General features: G+C 45.1%; 1 protein-coding gene across 2 annotated transcripts in view; it reads left to right on the top strand.

The window, feature by feature from the left end:
* Positions 1-19,664, top strand: part of LOC119973187 (E3 ubiquitin-protein ligase RNF123) — a 537,603-nt gene that overhangs the window by 165,098 nt on the left and 352,841 nt on the right. For both annotated transcript variants that reach the window (XM_038810837.1, XM_038810836.1), the window contains exon 21: positions 583-684. In XM_038810837.1, the coding sequence (XP_038666765.1) occupies positions 583-684 (102 nt within the window). The remainder of the gene's footprint in view (positions 1-582; positions 685-19,664) is intronic.

The following is a 19,664-nucleotide window of genomic DNA, read 5'->3' as shown; positions in this document are numbered from 1 at the left end:
CACCATTTGATCAAAAGTGGCATTAGTTGGGGAGCCATTGCGGGAATAGTCTAGGCATTGGAATACTGGGTTCCCTTGCCCCTGTTTCGCATGCAGCCCATATCTAATTATCCTTTCACAACCTCCCCCCAACTCCGTGTATGATTATTTTAGCATGGACCCTTCCTGTGTCATTATTATTCCCTTCTTTCGGACATAAAGTACCTTTCCTATGACCCCTGAAATAATAACTGAGAGCTTTAACACAATGGGACTTGTATTAGTGGCACCAGTTTTTGATCTGCGGGTCTCGTTAGACAGGCTGCAATCTGGTCATACAAATCACTGGGATTCACTGCGGCACACTGAATAAAAACAGACTTTCCACTGCTGGCCTTGAATTCTGGCAGGTATAAGTTTTGGCTTCAGCTGAGTGTTGCAAACTGCTGCATCAGAAGCTGATGGCAGGAGCATGGTCTCACTTGTTAATGTGGCAGCCTGTTGACCGCGAGACTGCCAGGAGTGGCAGATGTTAACTGTGGAAGGAGTGGAGGCCCATTACCCTTGGGTGTCTACTGAATTGCCCTGTTTTTCTGCTTCCAGATGCTTATGTTCCCCCTCAGCTCTTCTTCAATGGGAAGGTGGATTACTTTGACCTGCAGCGGCTTGGTGGGCTTCTCTCCCATCTGAAGAAAACTCTGAAAGGTGAGGCGCTAGATGTTAAGCGAATAACATTCATCCATTTGGGTGTTGACTTCTTGCCCAGAAATGCAGCTCTGCTATGATCAAATCTTGCTAAGGTTGAGCCTTACCTATTGGGTTGGATCTCAAGATTTCAGTGTCCTGCAAACATGTTGTATGCCTGGTTGAATGTAATAAGGGCACACATGCTGTTTTGTGACTACCCCTGATTCAACAGTATAAATTGCCAGGGCACTCCGTTCAAGGAAAGACTGTGGTCCCAGGCACTCAAATTATGAGCCTGAGAAAAGAACAAAGTATGCCCTGGTTTTGCATTGGTGGTTCAGTGATAGAATTCTTGCCTGCCATGCGGGAGGCCTGGCTTCGATTCCTGGCCAATGTAAGTCAACTTTTTTGGGCGGTACGGTGGCACAGTGGTTAGCACTGCTGCCTCACAGAACCTGAGACCCAGGTTTGATTCTGGCCTTGGGTGACTGTGGAATTTGCACATTCTTCCCGTATCTGTGTGTGTTTCCCCCGGGTGCTCCAGTTTCCTCCCACGGTCCAAAGGTGTGCAGGTTAGGTGCATTGGCCGTGCTAAATTGCCCCTTAGTGTCCAACAGTTAGATGGAGTTTTGGAGAAAGTGGGAGGGTCTGGGAGTGGGTCTAGGTAGGGTTCTCTTTCGAAGGGTTTGTGCCCCTCGATGGGCCAACTGGCCTCCTTCTGCACTGTAGGGATTCTTTTAAAGTAGGAAAATTGAAGAGCAATCACAGCTATTGAAGTACAGCTCCAGAAATTTTCTGGTTTAAAGTAGGCCTGCACATCATCTGACATGAATGCACCAATGAGGAGTTTTGCAAGAGGAGGATATGCTTGTGTGAAAAAAAAATGCAAAAAGGAAGGCCGACCCAAAAGGAAGCAGTCGTTTAGTGGAAGAGAATTTAAAAAAAAAAAATAAATTTAGATTACCCAATTATTTTTTCCAATTAAGGGGCAATTTACTGTGGCCAATCCACCTACCCTGCACATTTTTGGGTTGTGGGGGTGAAACTCACGCAAACACGGGGAGAATGTGCAAACTCCACACCGACAGTGACCCAGAGTCGGGATCGAACCTGGGACCTCAGCGCCGTGAGGCAGCTGTGCTAACCACTAGGCCACCGTGCTGCCCCAGTGGAAGAGAACTTGAATATCTCAGGAAAAAAGAGACATGCTGTTGAAGCTTTTCGTCTTTCACTCATCAGTACAATTTGCACGAACATCAACAATAAAGGAAACAATAATTTAAAAAAAATTATTTTTATTGGTTTTCCAAAGGAATTAAGGAGCAAACAAGCAAAATGCAATACAATGACATAACTCCCCCCCAGTAAGCAAACACACAAGCAAAAAAGACAATTCAATTAACAGTCGACAGTAATTAGTACAATGAAGAGATAAAAGGCTACCGTGTACTAAAAAACTTATCACTGGATCCTCTTAGGGCATACTTCATCTTCTCCAAATACAGCAAAGACAAAGTTATCTAACCAGGATGAAGTAGTCGGTGGGTTGGGGAACCTCCTGGTAATCAGGGTCTGCTTGCAGGCTATTTATCAAGTAAACGCAATAACGCCTGCCTTAATCTTAGTGAAACTTGCCAGTTCAGATGGGACTCCAAATATGGCTATCAAAGGACAAGGCTGCAAGTCAATATCTAAGGCTTTGTTGGAGAAAGTGTCAAAGAAGGATGACCAGAAACCAGCCAGCCAGCTTTGGCCATGACCAGAACATGTGGGTACGGTCTGTAAGGGCGGGTGAGCACATGTCACAAATGTTCTTTGTGTTGCAAAAAAAACTTGCTAATCCTGGCCTTGGTGAAGTGAATTCTGAGCCAAACTTTAAATTGAATTAAGCTTAACCGAGCTCAGGCGGATGAGGAGTTGTTCCTAAGAAGGGCCTCCTTTCTCCAGTCATCTGTTAGGTCAAGCCCAAGTTCCACTTCCCAATCATTTCTTATTGTATGGAGAGGGGAGGGTCTAGAGGATAGCATGAGATCATAACAATCTTGAAATACAACCATCACTATTTTGAGGCACTGACGAAATCCCTTCTGTTAATGTGCTTGGAGATAGCTGAGGAAAGGATGAACAGTGTGAGTCAACAAAACTATGGGCTTGGAAATAGAGGTAAAGCCTAGATTGAGGTCAATTAAAATTGACTGCAAACTCTGAAGCTGGCAAAATTCCCATCTACAAACAGATCTGTGAAACGTTCGAGTCCCCTCCACAAGGCAAACGTTGAATCAAACTTGGAAGGCGAGAATAAGTGGTTATTACAATAGGGCTTAATAGTGAAGGAATGGAAAGTTTAAAATGCTGACAGAATTAAATCCATATTGTGAAAGTAGAAATCACCGTGGGGTATTTGGAAGGGGAAAAGGGTAGTGGGGGCACAAATTAGGGCAGGAAGAGACACCAGTTTATACTTCGATCGTGACACCATACTAGAATCTTTTGAATATTGACAGCCCAATAATAGTACAGTAGGTTAGGTAGCGCTAGCCCCCAAACCCGTCTTCCCCTTTGAAATATCGCTCTGAGGGCTATAGGAGTCTTGTCTGCCCAGACAAATGTTGATAACGGTTATTTACAAAAAATGATTTTGGTAAAAAGGGAGACATTGAAAAAGAAGCAAGAGTTTGATTGAATTCTGCCAACTCAGAAAAGAGGGAAACCATCCCAGCGCTGTAAATCAACTTTAGTTCTGATGACCAGACTAGTAATGTTTGTTTCATGAAGAATCGCAGGAGAGTGTGTTATGTTCACATCTAAATAGTGTAAAGCAGCACCAAATGTACAAAATGGCAAAGTTTCTTGGGGATTTGTTTCGTAATAGGCTTGATTGGAAAACACTCACTTTTGTTGATATTTAATTTATAGCCAAAAAATGAACCAAAGATGCTGAGAATTATACTGTCGACACAGGCAATAGGGTTGGTAATATATAATAATTTTTGTCACAAATAGGCTTACATTAACACTACAATGACGTTAGGAGAATTTAGAATGTCCAAATTACTTAACAGCATGTCTTTCGGGACTTGTGGGAGGAAACTGGAGCACTTGGAGGAAACCCATGCAGACACGGGGAGAACGTGCAGACTCCACACAGTCCCAAGCCAGGAATCAAACCTTGGACCCTGGAGCTGTGAAGCAACAGTGCTACCCACTGTGCTACAATGCTGCCCATAATAGGAAGTCATCATATAAGGACACCCGGTGCTCCACACCAGCTCGCTGGATACCCTTTTTTAAAAAAAATAATTTTTAATGGAATTTTTTACAGAAAATATAAAAATATAACAAGTATAGCAAAAAGCAGTAATATGCAACTAACAGCCCCATAACACCCACAATTCCCCCCATACGGTAACATCACATGTATCACACTCCCCCCCCCCCCCCCCCCCCCAACAAGAGAACTTAACCATAAATTAAAATCAAATAAATTAAATTTAAATAAAATAAGCCAACATAATCAACCCCCTCCCCGGGTTGCTGCTGCTACTGTCCCAGTACCCTATCGTTGAGCCAGAAAGTCGAGGAAAGGTTGCCACCGTTTAAAGAACCCTTGCACCGATCCTCTCGGGGCGAATTTAACCTTCTCAAGCTTAATGAAGCCCGCCATGTCATTGATCCAGGTCTCCACGCTTGGGGGCCTCGCGTCCTTCCACTGTAGCAAAATTCTTCGCCGGGCAACTAGGGACGCAAAGGCCAGCACACCGACCTCTTTCGCCTCCTGCACTCCCGGCTCTACCCCAACCCCAAAGATCGCGAGTCCCCATCCTGGCTTGACCCTGGATCCCACCACCCTTGACACCGTCCTCGCCACCCCCTTCCAGAACTCCTCCAATGCCGGGCATGCCCAGAACATATGGGCATGGTTCGCTGGACTCCCCGAGCACCTGACACACCTATCTTCACCCCCAAAGAACCTACTCATCCTCGTCCCAGTCATGTGGGCCCTATGCAGCACCTTGAATTGGATGAGGCTAAGCCGCGCACACGAGGAGGAAGAATTTACCCTCTCCAGGGCATCAGCCCATGTCCCGTCTTCGATCTGTTCCCCCAGTTCCCCCTCCCACTTCGTTTTCAGCTCCTCTACTGACGCCTCTTCCACCTCCTGCATAAGCTTGTAGATATCGGATATCTTCCCCTCCCCGACCCAGACCCCCGAGAGCACCCTGTCACTCACCCCCCTCGCGGGGAGCGCAGGGAATCCCTCCACCTGCCGTCTAGCAAATGCCTTTACCTGCAGATATCTAAACATGTTTCCCGGCGGGAACCCAAATTTCTCCTCCAACTCCCCCAGGCTCGCAAACCTTCCGTCGATAAACAGGTCCCTCAGCTGTCTAATGCCCGCTCTATACCATCCCCAAAATCCCCCATCCATGTTCCCCGGGACGAACCTATGGTTCCCCCTTAACGGAGCCTCCATCGAGCCCCCCACTTCTCCCCTATGTCGCCTCCACTGCCCCCAAATCTTGAGGGTAGCCGCCACCACCGGACTCGTGGCATACCTCATGGGAGGGAGCGGCCACGGCGCCGTTACATAAGAACATAAGAACATAAGAACTAGGAGCAGGAGTAGGCCATCTGGCCCCTCGAGCCTGCTCCGCCATTCAATTAGATCATGGCTGATCTTTTGTGGACTCAGCTCCACTTTCCGGCCCGACCACCATAACCCTTAATCCCTTTATTCTTCAAAAAACTATCTATCTTTACCTTAAAAACATGTAATGAAGGAGCCTCAACTGCTTCACTGGGCAAGGAATTCCATAGATTCACAACCCTTTGGGTGAAGAAGTTCCTCCTAAACTCAGTCCTAAATCTACTTCCCCTTATTTTGAGGCTATGCCCCCTAGTTCTGCTGTCACCCGCCAGTGGAAACAACCTGCCCGCATCTATCCTATCTATTCCCTTCATAATTTTAAATGTTTCTATAAGATCCCCCCTCATCCTTCTAAATTCCAACGAGTACAGTCCCAGTCTACTCAACCTCTCCTCATAATCCAACCCCTTCAGCTCTGGGATTAACCTAGTGAATCTCCTCTGCACACCCTCCAGCGCCAGTACGTCCTTTCTCAAGTAAGGAGACCAAAACTGAACACACTACTCCAGGTGTGGCCGCACTAACACCTTATACAATTGCAACATAACCTCCCTAGTCTTAAACTCCATCCCTCTAGCAATGAAGGACAAAATTCCATTTGCCTTCTTAATCACCTGTTGCACTTGTAAACCAACCTTCTGTGACTCATGCACTAGCACACTCAAGTCTCTCTGAACAGCGGCATGCTTTAATATTTTATTGTTTAAATAATAATCCCGTTTGCTGTTATTCCTACCAAAATGGATAACCTCACATTTGTCAACATTGTATTCCATCTGCCAGACCCGAGCCCATTCACTTAACCTATCCAAATCCCTCTGCAGACTTCCAGTATCCTCTGCACTTTTCGCTTTACCACTCATCTTAGTGTCATCTGCAAACTTGGACACATTGCCCTTGGTCCCCAACTCCAAATCATCAATGTAAATTGTGAACAATTGTGGGCCCAACACGGATCCCTGAGGGACACCACTAGCTACTGATTGCCAACCAGAGAAACACCCATTTATCCCAACTCTTTGCTTTCTATTAATTAACCAATCCTCTATCCATGCTACTACTTTACCCTTAATGCCATGCATCTTTATCTTATGCAGCAACCTTTTGTGTGGCACCTTGTCAAAGGCTTTCTGGAAATCCAGATATACCACATCCATCGGCTCCCCGTTATCTACTGCACTGGTAATGTCCTCAAAAATTCCACTAAATTAGTTAGGCATGACCTGCCTTTTACGAACCCATGCTGCGTCTGCCCAATGGGACAATTTCTATCCAGATGCCTCGCAATTTCTTCCTTGATGATAGATTCCAGCATCTTCCCTATTACCGAAGTTAAACTCACTGGCCTATAATTTCCTGCTTTCTGCCTACCTCCTTTTTTAAACAGTGGCGTCACGTTTGCTAATTTCCAATCCACCGGGACCACCCCAGAGTCTAGTGAATTTCGGTAAATTATCACTAGTGCATCTGCAATTTCCCTAGCCATCTCTTTTAGCACTCTGGGATGCATTCCATCAGGGCCAGGAGACTTGTCTACCTTTAGCCCCATTAGCTTGCCCATCACTCCCTCCTTAGTGATAACAATCCTCTCAAGGTCCTCACCTGTCATAGCCTCATTTCTATCAGTCGCTGGCATGTTATTTGTGTCTTCCACTGTGAAGACCGACCCAAAAAACCTGTTCAGTTCCTCAGCCATTTCCTCATTTCCCATTATTAAAACTCCCTTCTCATCCTCTAAAGGACCAATATTTACCTTAGCCACTCTTTTTTGTCTTATATATTTGTAAAAACTTTTACTGTCTGTTTTTATATTCTGAGCAAGTTTACTCTCATACTCTATCTTACTCTTCTTTATAGCTTTTTTAGTAGCTTTCTTTTGCCCCCTAAAGATTTCCCAGTCCTCTAATCTCCCAGCAATCTTTGCCACTTTATATGCTTTTTCCTTCAATTTGATACTCTCCCTTATTTCCTTAGATATCCACGGTCGATTTTCCCTCTTTCTTCCGTCCTTCCTTTTTGTTGGTATAAACCTTTGCTGAGCACTGTGAAAAATCGCTTGGAAGGTTCTCCACTGTTCCTCAACTGTTCCACCATAAAGTCTTAGCTCCCAGTCTACCTTAGCTAGTTTTTCTCTCATCCCCTTGTAATCTCCTTTGTTTAAACACAAAACACTAGTATTTGATTTTACTTTCTCACCCTCCATCTGTATTTTAAATTCCACCATATTGTGATCGCTCCTTCCAAGAGGATCCCTAACTATGAGATCATGAATCAATCCCGTCTCATTACACAGGACAAGATCTAGGACCGCTTGTTCCCTCGTAGGTTCCATTACATACTGTTCTAGGAAACTATCGCGGATACATTCTATAAACTCCTCCTCACGGTTGCCTTGACCGACCTGGTTAAACCAATCGACATGTAGATTAAAATCCCCCATGATAACTGCTGTACCATTTCTACATGCATCAGTTATTTCTTTGTTTATTGCCTGCCCCACCATCTCGTTACTATTTGGTGGCCGATAGACTACTCCTATCAGTGACTTTTTCGCCTTACTATTCCTGATTTCCACCCAAATGGATTCAACCTTATCCTCCATAGCACCGATGTCATCCCTTACTATTGCCCGGATGTCATCCTTAAATAACAGAGCAACACCACCTCCCTTACCATCCACTCTGTCCTTCCGAATAGTTTGATACCCTCGGATATTTAACTCCCAGTCGTGACCATCCTTTAACCATGTTTCAGTAATGGCCACTAAATCATAGTCATTTACGATGATTTGTGCCACCAACTCATTTACTTTATTCCGAATACTACGAGCATTCAGGTAAAGTACACTTATGTTGGTTTTTTTACCTCTGTTTTGAATCTTAACATCTCCAGTTTTATTCCTTTTGTTATTACTGGGCCTATTCACTGTGCTCCCCTCAGTCACTGTACCTTGTACTGTCGCCCTTATGGATTTCTGACTATGTCTTCTCTGCCTTGCACTTTTCCCCTTACTTCCTTTTGTTTCTGTCACTATTTTACTACCTTCCAACTTCCAGCATTGGTTCCCATCCCCCTGCCACATTAGTTTAAACCCTCCCCAACTGCTCTAGAAAACACCCCCCCTAGGACATCGGTTCCAGTCCTGCCCAAGTGCAGACCGTCCGGTTTGTACTGGTCCCACCTCCCCCAGAACCGGTCCCAATGCCCCAGGAATTTGAATCCCTCCCTCTTGCACCATCTCTCGAGCCACGCATTCATCCTATCTATCCTGACATTCCTACTCTGACTAGCTCGTGGCACTGGTAGCAATCCTGAGATTACTACCTTTGAGGTCCTACTTTTTAGTTTAACTCCTAACTCCCTGAATTCCGCTTGTAGGACCTCATCCCGTTTTTTACCTATATCGTTGGTGCCTATGTGCACCACGACAGCTGGCTGTTCACCCTCCCCCCCCCCAGAATGTCCTGCAGCCGCTCCGAGACATCCTTGACCCTTGCACCAGGGAGGCAACATACCATCCTGGAGTCTCGATTGCGTCCACAGAACCGCCTGTCTATTCCCCTTACGATCGAGTCCCCTATCACTATAGCCCTGCCATTTTTCTTCCTGCCCTGCTGTGCAGCAGAGCCAGCCACGGTGCCATGAACCTGGCTGCTGCTGCCTTCCCCTGGTGAGCCATCTTCCTCAACAGTATCCAAAGCGGTATATCTGTTTTGCAGGGAGATGACCGCAGGGGACACCTGCACTGCCTTCCTACTCTTGCTCTTTCTTTTGGTCACCCATTTTCTATCTCCCTCAGTAACCTTCACCTGCGGTGTGACCAACTCGCTAAACGTGCTATCCAGGGCTCCCAGGCTTGTATCCCCACAGGACGCTCTCTCCATCCGTTTCCATGCTGCCCCCTCCCCCTCCAACACCCACTTACGCACCATCGACACGTTGGCCGCCCAGTTGTACCCCAAGAGGTTGGGCAACGCCAGCCCCCCCCCCCCCCCCCCCCCCCCATCTCTACTCCGGTCCAAGAAGACCCTCTTCACCCTCGGGGTGCCATGCGCCCAAACAAATCCCATGATGCTGCTGGTCACCCTTTTAAAAAAGGCCCTAGGGATAAAGATGGGCAAGCACTGGAAGAGGAACAAGAACCTCGGGAGAACCGTCATTTTGACGGATTGCACTCTGGCCGCCAGCGATAGCGGCACCATGTCCCACCTTTTAAATTCCTCCTCCATCTGTTCCACTAGTCTGGTGAAGTTAAGCTTATGAAGAGCCCCCCAACTCCTGGCCACCTGCACCCCCAGGTACCTGAAACTCTTCACTGCCCTCCTGAAGGGGAGCCTCCCAATTCCCACCTCCTGATCTCCCGGGTGCACTGCAAATACCTCGCTCTTTCCTAAGTTCAGCTTATAGCCCGAGAAGCCCCCAAATTCCGCTAATAGCTCCATCACCCCCGGCATTCCCCCCTCTGGGTCCGCCACATATAACAGCAGGTCGTCCGCATACAGCGATACCCGGTGCTCCTCCCCACCCCGCACCAGACCCCTCCACTTCCCTGACTCCCTCAACGCCATGGCCAGCGGTTCAATCGCCAGTGCAAAGAGCAGGGGGGACAGGGGACACCCCTGCCTGGTCCCACAATAAAGCCTAAAATACTCCGATCTCCTTCCATTTGTGACTACACTCGCCATCGGCGCCGCGTAAAGCAGCCTCACCCATTTGATGAATCCCTCCCCAAATCCAAACCTCTCCAGCACCTCCCACAGGTACCCCCACTCAACTCTATCAAACGCTTTCTCTGCGTCCAGCGCCACCACTATCTCCGCCTCCCCCTCCACTGCCGGCATCATGATAACATTGAGCAGTCTCCGCACATTCGTGTTGAGCTGACGCCCCTTGACAAATCCTGTCTGATCTTCATGAATTACCTCTGGCACACAATCCTCTATCCTGGTAGCCAGGATCTTCGCCAGTCGCTGGATACCCTTTAGCAGCATTGATGACTTTAAGACTATGATGGGTTCTATCGTCAGGGACAAGAGCAGTGGAGACAAAATGCACCCGTGACAGGTTCCCTTAAATAAAGGGAAGTACTTGAGTGTGGAGCTAGTGTGCACACTTGCGGTGGGGGAGGTAGAGAGAAGGTGAATCCAAGAAATAAATTTTGGACCAAACCCAAATTTACCTAAAATTGTGAACAGATGTTCCTACTCTGCCCAGTCAAAAGCTCTCTCCGCATGCAGAGAGACAACAACCTCGGGGTCAGTCGTGGCAATTGAGGAAAGTAAAATGTCAAAAGGAAGACGTACATTTGGGGATAATTGGCGATCCTTCACAAAGCCAGTTTGGTCATCAGCTATTATACCAAGAAGACATGGCTCAAATAGCATGCCAGCACCTTAGCTAACAGCTTTACATCTGCGTTTAAAAAGGAGACCATTATGAGCTACATTCCATAGTGTCTCTGCCTTTTTGAATATAAATGAGGTGGATGCTTGAGTCAGTGTTGGGGGCAGAGAACCCTGACATAATGAGCTGTATATATCTAGTAATAAGGGAGTGAGTTGAGTGGATTTTTTTTTTGTAAAAATCAATAGCAATGCCACCAGGACCTGGGGCCTTGTCATTATGCATTAAATTAATGTAGTTATCTCATCCTGACGCCAAGTTTCTGCTCTTGTCCACATCTACAGATGGGATGTCAAAATTATTTCGGAAGTCTGCCATTGCCATGCTTTCCGACAGGAGTTCCGATTTATAAAGGTTACAGTAAAAAGAAGAGAAGGCCGAATTAATGTCAGTAGGGTCAGTAGTAAGATTATGGGAGGAGTCATAGGCATGGGAGAATAACCGAGAAGCAGACTGGTGCCTGAGTTGCTTGGCTAGTGGCCAACTTTATCTTTGTATTCATAAAAGATCCGCCTTGACCATTGTAACATATACTCAACTTTACTTGTGGAAAGCAAGTCAAATCGGGCCTGGAACTTTAGCCTGTCGGCATCTAACTCAGGAGTGGGGGTAATGGAATTTTGATAGTCGGTTTCCAAAATTAAATCCACCAATTCTTGTTTTAATTTTCTTTGTTTGATAATATATACATTGTAAGAAATGATGTTCTCCTGTAGAACCGCCTTGAGGGTTTCCCATAGTATTGATGGGGTAGTGGAATCAGATTTATTTGTTTTAATAAAAACATCTATACTGGGGGATATAGATTTACAAAAGCCTTTCTCAGATAGTTCAAGCTCCATTGAGGCCGACCTTTAGCTTTGGACAGAAGAGCCAAGTCAAGGGAGTGGCACGCATAGTCTGATATAACTATAGCAGAATACTCGGCAGTTTTAACTGCGGCGAGAAGAGCTCTATCTTAAAAAAAGTAGTTGATGCATGAGTAAGCCTGATGGATATGCGAGAAATAGGAAAGGTACCTTGTGACTGGTGGAAGAAATGCCAAGGGTCAAAACGATCCATTTGATATGGGGGAAAGCAGGATTAGGCTGTTGAGGTGGATGATCAGCCATGATCATAATGAATGGCGGAGTGGGCTTGAAGGGCCAAATGGCCTTCTCATGCTCCTATTTTTTCTATTACGCTGGAAGGTTAAGGTGTCTCAAAAAGTTTGACCAACTGGCCAACAAAAAGGGAAGAGTTGGTTCATGACTTCCATCAGTATGATCCTGAATTTCCTCAAGTGAATAATTTGTCAATAGGAAAACAGCACAGCATTGAGATAGCTGTAGGAAAAATTAATATTAAATCGACCACACAGTATTTGACTGACTCAACATTCAAAACGGAACAAAATTGTGGCATTGGTGACGTAATTGTGTACCAGAATGAACTATACTTGCGCTTTGTTACGTATTTTTCTTGGCCCACTCTTCCATCTTAACTTGACAAAAGTCGAGTTGAGACAGATTTTTTTCAAAGAATGACATTTTGGGGCAAAGTAATTTGATCAAGCGTGTAGTAAATTTAGCATGCACGGGAGAAATCTCAAAGCTCCGCATCACTGGACTTTTCCTTGTGTCATTCATTTCTGTGTTTGTTGGTAACTAAATAAAGATGATAATTGCAGTTTAATCAGCATTGCCAAGCCCATATGACGGTGGCTCGGATGAGCAAAGTTTTCGGGATAGAGGACAAATGCGCTAGGTGCGCGGGAGGACCAGCGAACCATGTTCACATGTTTTGGGCATGCCCTGAGCTGAGGGGGTACTGGGAGGGATTTGCGGGGGTCATGTCCCAGGTGCTAAAAACAAGGGTGGTGATGAGTCCAGGGGTGGCAATTTTTGGGGTTTCGGAAGACCCGGGCGTCCAGGGGGAGAAAGAGGCCGATGTGCTGGCCTTTGCTTCCCTGATAGCCCGGCGACGAATATTATTGGCGTGGAGGGACTCAAAGCCCCCGAAGACTGAGTGGTGGCTTGCGGACATGTCGAGTTTCCTGGGGATGGAAAAAATTAAGTTCACCTTGAGGGGATCTGTGCAGGGGTTCACCCGGAGGTGGCAACCATTTTCTTTGACTTCTTTGCGGGAGAGTGAGCGTCGGGAGGGGGGGGGGGGGGGGGGGGGGGGGGGGGGGGAGAAGGGTAGAGTAGAGTAGAGTAGAGTAGGAGGGAAAATATGGCGGGTAGTACCGGTGGGAGGGGAGCGGGCTTGTGCAATATGTTACGATGGAAGTATTGAAAGTACGTGGATGTTTGCACATTTTTGCCTTTTTTGCTTCCTTTCTGATCATGTCTGTAACTGTTTATAAAGCCAAAAACTACCTCAATAAAATTGTTTATTAAAAAAAAATCAGCATTGCCATTATCTTGTATCATGTGAACACCAGGATGGTCGAAGGCAAACAAGATGCATATTGTTTATTTTTCATCTGGGAATTCCTATGTTTATTTGCTGTAACTCCTTGACTTATCAGCTATCTCCCCATATTCCTGAAGTATTATTGCTATCACAAAGGATCTTGATATTGCTGTCCCTGGAAATATTGGTATCTCCTCATTTTATTACATGGCTTTAACGTCTATTTAACTGCCTGCTGATTAACTTGTATTTTAATTAAAGTGTAAAACTAATTATCGAAACAGTAGCTTGTGTTCAGTGGAAGGACTACTCCGTTCCACACCAAGGAGCAATAATGGGGACTGTACTTCAATCCGCCTGCTCCTTAATATTTAGAGCAGGCAATTTTAAAAGTTCATATCTGAGCTAATGTTGAAACAATTCCGCATGCAGCTGTCTCTGTTGGAAAATTACATTCAGTGTGAAGTTCTTTACACTCAGGCTTGTAGAGTGGGATATTATTTGTGATTCTAGAAGCAGACCTAATACCAGCCTTTGTCAGGGCTGCCTGCCAGGGAAGGAAGGCCCTCAATTGGTTGGCACTGAAGTCAGTGAGACTGGGAGCTCCTAGCGCTCCTATCGATTTGGTTAGGGGGTGGGGAGAGAAGCTAGTTAAATTTGGTCCAATTACTTCTGCGTTTTATTGAGGAAGTTTGAGCGATTTGACCACATTGAAGTACACTCACCAGCGAGGAAGCTTTTTGTTTAACAGCTGCTGGCTTGCTGATGGGCAAACTACATCAGTGTGCTCTCATTCAGCTAGATAATCATGAGGACAGGCACAGCAGCCCTGCATGGGGCACACCCACACTCCGGACCCCCCCCCCCCCCCTCCCCCTCCCCCACACCTGACTATGCCCTCCTCCCCCGCAGTCCCCCCAACAAACAACATGCCACTCCCATCTCCAACCCTGACCTGACCACAACCGTCCTGACCAACCAAATCTCATGCACTTACCTGGACACTGACCGTCACCCTGGGTCTGTCAGTTTCACTGGGCTCAATGCAGTAAAAAAGGGGATGTGACCTCTGAGTTCACTGGAGTTGCACTGCGCTGGTGGATTTGGGGACTCATTCCCTACAGGCCCCAAGCAGCTCCAGCCAGCGAAGATTTGATCAGAGTTTCCCAGTGCAGGCACTTCAAACCCTTGTGGTTCTAGCAGGCCACCACTTTCTACGGTTAGTGGGAAGTTATGGGCCTCTGTTTCTCGCTCCGCAGATGCTGCAAGACCGCTGAGTATTTCCAGCATTTTAATTTCTGATTTCCAGCAACTGCAGTATTTTGCTATTGTAACTTCCATTTTTTTTTACTGGTTACGTTGCCCTTGCTTCCTGAGGAAAAGATTTATTCGCTGATACATTTTTATGGCAGCCTGGCAACCCATTAGTATTACTTGGAAATTATATTTTAACGTGCAAGTTGAAGCAGCGAGTGCTCGCAGGCAATAGTTATGAAAGTCCAATCCTTTGCTCATCTGACATCCACACATGACCACTTTTCAGCAATTGTCAGTGGATAGTTATCATTTGTCAGAATCTTACCCCATGGGATATTGAGACCTATTTGTTGCGCTATTTGTAACCAACTAACAGCGGCCAGGTCAGGGATCAAGCTTACGATCTTTCTGATCAGTACACACCTGGAGCTAAGATGAAATTGATCAGAAAAGATTTGAAATGGGCATGTGGTATATATGGAGCATTCTTGGGCTTGCTGAATCTCTGCAAACAAATCCTTTTGTGTAAAGGATCATCGCAATTTCACTTGTTGACCTATTTAGGTTAGTTGGCTCCAAAGTGTTATATCAAGAAACAATTAATGTTTTAATTACCTCTGTTTCCATTCAGGCTATTGATTTGACTGCTGTCCTTTGTTTAAACTTCTTCCCCTCACCCGCTAATTGTTGTCTCAATAAATCTATGTATTGTTGCCCTGTGTATAATAGAAACCGAGATTGCTAGAAATTCAAATTTAGATTTATGGAACTGGTAGATTACGTATATTGGAGCAATTTAACATTGGGGGGATAGAGGCAGAAAGAAAACACAGTTATTGATCTAAAGTGATATGTAGCTACCACAAAATCAGGTCGAACTTATGCTGATTAAAAATAAGATGTGGGTTTTGATTGTTTCATTCCATCCAGCCGAACAACCCGAGTATCCTTTAATGAGTGTTACTCTGCAGAATGGTGGTTAAAAAAAAATGCAGTTTAATTGAATATGCTGCGAATTTGTACATAATTCTTGATTGCCTGGTGGGGCAAATGTTGAGTCAGCAATTGATGTTCGGCAACAATGATCTGTGATTTCTGAAAAGCAACAAGCTCGGCACATAAAGAAAATGGGAGGGGGTACCTGCTGCCAGGTATGTGTTATAAAAGTAAAATACTGCAGATGCTGCCCATCTGGAAAGAAAATGCTGGATAAACTCAGCAGGTCTGGCAATGTCTGGAGAGAGAACCGAGTAAACTGTTCAATTTCACTCTGAAGAAGTCATACGGACACAAAATGTTAACTTTGTTTCTCTTGTCTCAGATGCTTCCAGACTTGCTGAGTTTTTCAAGCATTTCCTATTTGCAAGGTATCTGTTGTTGGGTTTGTTTATTCAGAAAGTTCGTTATGGGGACCTGATATCTCTGAAAACTCAATGACTTTCCGATTCTGACCTCTTGAGCTGCGCAAATGTAACTGCTCCATCATTGGTGGCTATACAAATTTATAAATTTTCCAATGAGGACCAGGCCGCTCACTTGAAATTATCTGTCCTCATTTCTTCCATAAATAATTCGGCCAACGTGGTACTCGTAGTGGCATGGAGGGGTTGTATTATAAGACAAAAGAAAGCTGGCCAACCTAAGACATAGTGGTCTCCTGGACTGTTTCTTCATAGCTGCCTTGAACATTGTCCAGCTACGGTGGGCTGTGCAACTGTTCAAATTGTATAAGAATTGATGATTTTCTACTTTCAGGGGAGAGGTGCGCGGCGAGCCCAGTGGCTTACTCCCTGCACTCCGTGTATCTGAACAGATGCCGAAATGTGGCGACGTGGCGCTTTTCACAGTAACTTCATTGCAGTGTTAACGTAAGCCTACTTGTGACAATAATAAAGATGATTATTATTATACTATCAGCCCTAAGTTCTGGAGTTTCCTCCCTAAAATTTACCTCCTCTGACTCTTGTTCCTCTTTGAAAATACTCCTTGAAATGGACTCTTTTGACTAAGCTTTCGCTCACCAGCTTTAATAGCTCTTTATGTGGCTCGGTGTCAGATTTTGTTCGAAATGCTCCTGTGCATTTTACTTAAGTGGAGCACTTTACTTAAAAATGCAACATTAATGCAAGTTGTTGTGATAATGAAGCATAGGTTCGTGAAAGGTAGGTCATGTTTAACTAATTTATTGGAATTCGTTGAGGACATTATGAGCGCGGTGGTCAACAGGGAAACGGTGGATGTGGTGTATCTGGATTTCCAGAAGGCATTTGACAAGGTGGCGCATAAAAGGCTGCTGTATAAGATAAAGGTGCACGCCGTCATGGGTAATGTATTAGCATGGAAAGCGGATTGGTTAACTAACAGAAAGCAAAGAGTGGGGATAAATGGGTGTTTTTCTGGTTGGCTAGTGGTGTGCCTCAGGGATCAGTGTTGGGTCCGCAGTTGTTTACAATTTACACAGATGATTTGGAGTTGGGGACCAAGAGTAATGTGTCAAAGTTCGCAGGTGACACTAAGATGAGTGGTCGCGCAAAGTGTGCAGAGGACACAAAGTTTGCAGAGGGATATAGATAGTTTAAGTGAGTGGGCAAGGGTCTGGCAGGTGGAGTACAATGTTGGTAAATATGAGGTGATCTATTTTGCTAGGAATAACAGCAAAATGGACTATTATTTCAATGGTAAAAAATTGCAGCATGCTACTGTGCAGAGGGACCTGGGTGTCCTTGTGCATGAACTGCAAGAAGAAAATGGAATTTTGTCCTTTGCTAGAGGGATAGAGTTTAAGAACAGGGAGGTTGTGTTGCAGCTGTAGGGTGCTGGTGAGGCCATACCTGGAGCACTGCGTACAGTTTTGGTCTCTTTACTTGAGAAAGGATGTACTGGCACTGGAGGGTGGGCAGAGGAGATTCACTATGTTGATTTCAGAGTTGAGAGGATTGGCTTGTGGGGAGAGACGGAGTAGACTATGACTACACTGATTATGAAGGGAATAGATAAGATAGAAGTAGGGAGATTGTTTCCACTGGCAGATGGAACTAGAACTAGGGGGCATAGCCTCAAAATAAGAGGGAGCAGATTTAGGACAGAGTTGAGGATGAACTTCTTGACCCAAAGGGTTGTGAATCTGTGGAATTTGCTGCCCTGTGAAACAGCTGAGGCTACCTTGTTGAATGTTTTTAAGGCAAAGATAGATAGATTTTTGAACTGTAAAGGAATTGAGAGTTATGGTGAGTGGGCGGGTAAGTGGAGTTGAGTCCACAAAAAGATCAGCCATCCTACTAAATGACAGAGCAGGCTCGAGGGGCCAGAAGGCCTATTCCTACACATAGTTCTTATGTTCTTATGAAGCGTACTGATTCCAACAAAGCATGGTTTGTGTAAACTCTTGCTGTTGCACGGTATTTTCTCTGATGTTCTTCTCACAGGCAGCGTGCTTGGTTCTATCTTGTGGCATCTCATCACAAAACCATGCCGCTAAATTCTAGGAAATAAACTGGAACAGTGTTCTTAAATATGGTTCTCACCTGTGTAGGAATACTTGCAAGAGTCTGGACATCAATTTCAAGAAAGGGTAGACTTCTAAAAGTTATGATGACTGCAAGAAAAATTGTCGCAGAATTTTGAAAGTATTTTCCCCTGTTACTTCAGTTGAAACCCCAAAGAATGTGTAAATGGCTGCTTTTCCACTGAGCAATACTGACGTTGCAGCATACGATCAGGAAACCCTCACCCCCATGCACTTTCTGGCCATCACATGTTTAGAAAAAAATGTTGCATTCCGTGGAAGAGTTTGAACGAAGAACAAAGAAACTTACAGCACAGGAACAGGCCCTTCGGCCCTCCAAGCCCGCACCGATCATGATGCCCATCTGAACTAAAACCTTCCGGAGACCATATCCCTCTATTCCCATCCTATTCATGTATTTGTCAAGACGCCCCTTAAAGTCACCATCGTCTCTATTGAAGTCGCTATTGAATGCAGAATTCTCTGCTGCAAACCATTGCTGAAAAATGTGCATCAGACAGTTGCTTGAGCAGAAGAGAATATTTAAGAGGTTAGGGAATTTGGGTAGTTTATGTGGAGTGAAACCCTGAGCACTAGGTTGATCAGATGAATGGCCTGTAACATTTGATACGGGTGAGTGAGAAGTATGGTCTTTTTATAAACAGCAGCGGAAGGAGGTAGCCTGACAAAAGGATTCTCATTTGTACTCTTATGTGAAAAATAATCTTGCAAGGCAGACATTAACATTTAAAAAAATTCTATCCTATATTATTTAGTTTTCACTCACAATAATATAAAATAAATCAATACAAAATAATAAGGGGGTGAAAGTGCAGATAACTCTTGGGGTGTATCTGCATAAATTGCTGGAGGTGATTGGGCAGGTTGAGAAAGTAAAATCGCCATGGCCCCAGATGACCGTGGCGTGCTTTCCCTTTCGGTGGTGACTTGACCTGAGGATCACCAAAGGTTGGGAAGGTGGGCTCTTTATGAATAATCTTCAATAACCTTCGGGAATTGAACCTGTGATGTTGGCCTCGCTCTGGATCACAAACCAGATATCCAGCCAACTGAGCTAAACCAGCTCCAAATGGAGGGTTTCCTCGAGCTGGCTGAAAAAGTGGTTAATAAAGCAAAAGGAAACCTGGGCTTCATAAATAGAGGTACAGAGTACAAAAGCAAGGAAATTCTTTTTTTTTTTAAATTTAGATTACCCAATTATTTTTTCCAATTAAGGGGCAATTTAGCGTGGCCAATCCACCTACTCTGCACATTTCTGGGGTGTGGGGGTGAAAAAAAGCAAGGAAATTCTAATGGACCTTCATAAAACACTGGTTTGGCCTCAACTAGAATATTGTACCCAACTCTGGGCACTATGCTTTAGAAAGGGTCCAGAAAAGATTTGAGAATGGTTTGAGGGTTGCGGGATTTCAGTTAATGTCTGCAGATAGATAGGCGAAGCTGAGGTTTCTCTCTTTAGAGAAGCTAAGGCTGAGAGGATATTTGATAAAGGTGGTCAAAATCATGTGGTGTCTGCACAGAGCAGATAGAAAGAGACTGCTTCCATTGGCAAAGGGTTGAGACCAGACAATGCCGACTTACGGTGAATGGCAAAAGACTAAAGGCAACATTAAGAAAAACATTTTAATGTAACATGTGGTTAGGATCTAGGATGTATTTGCTTGAGAGTGTGGTGGGGACAGATTCAAAAGGGATTTGGGTTGAAAAGAAAACATTTACAGTATTATGGAAAGAGCAGGAGAGTAGGGCCAGCTGAAGTACCCTTGC

The sequence above is a fragment of the Scyliorhinus canicula genome, chromosome 11 (genome assembly GCF_902713615.1).
Source record: "Scyliorhinus canicula chromosome 11, sScyCan1.1, whole genome shotgun sequence".
NCBI lineage: Eukaryota > Metazoa > Chordata > Chondrichthyes > Carcharhiniformes > Scyliorhinidae > Scyliorhinus > Scyliorhinus canicula.
The sequence above is the reverse complement of the archived record's forward strand: the minus strand, read 5'-3'. Positions and strand labels throughout refer to the sequence as shown.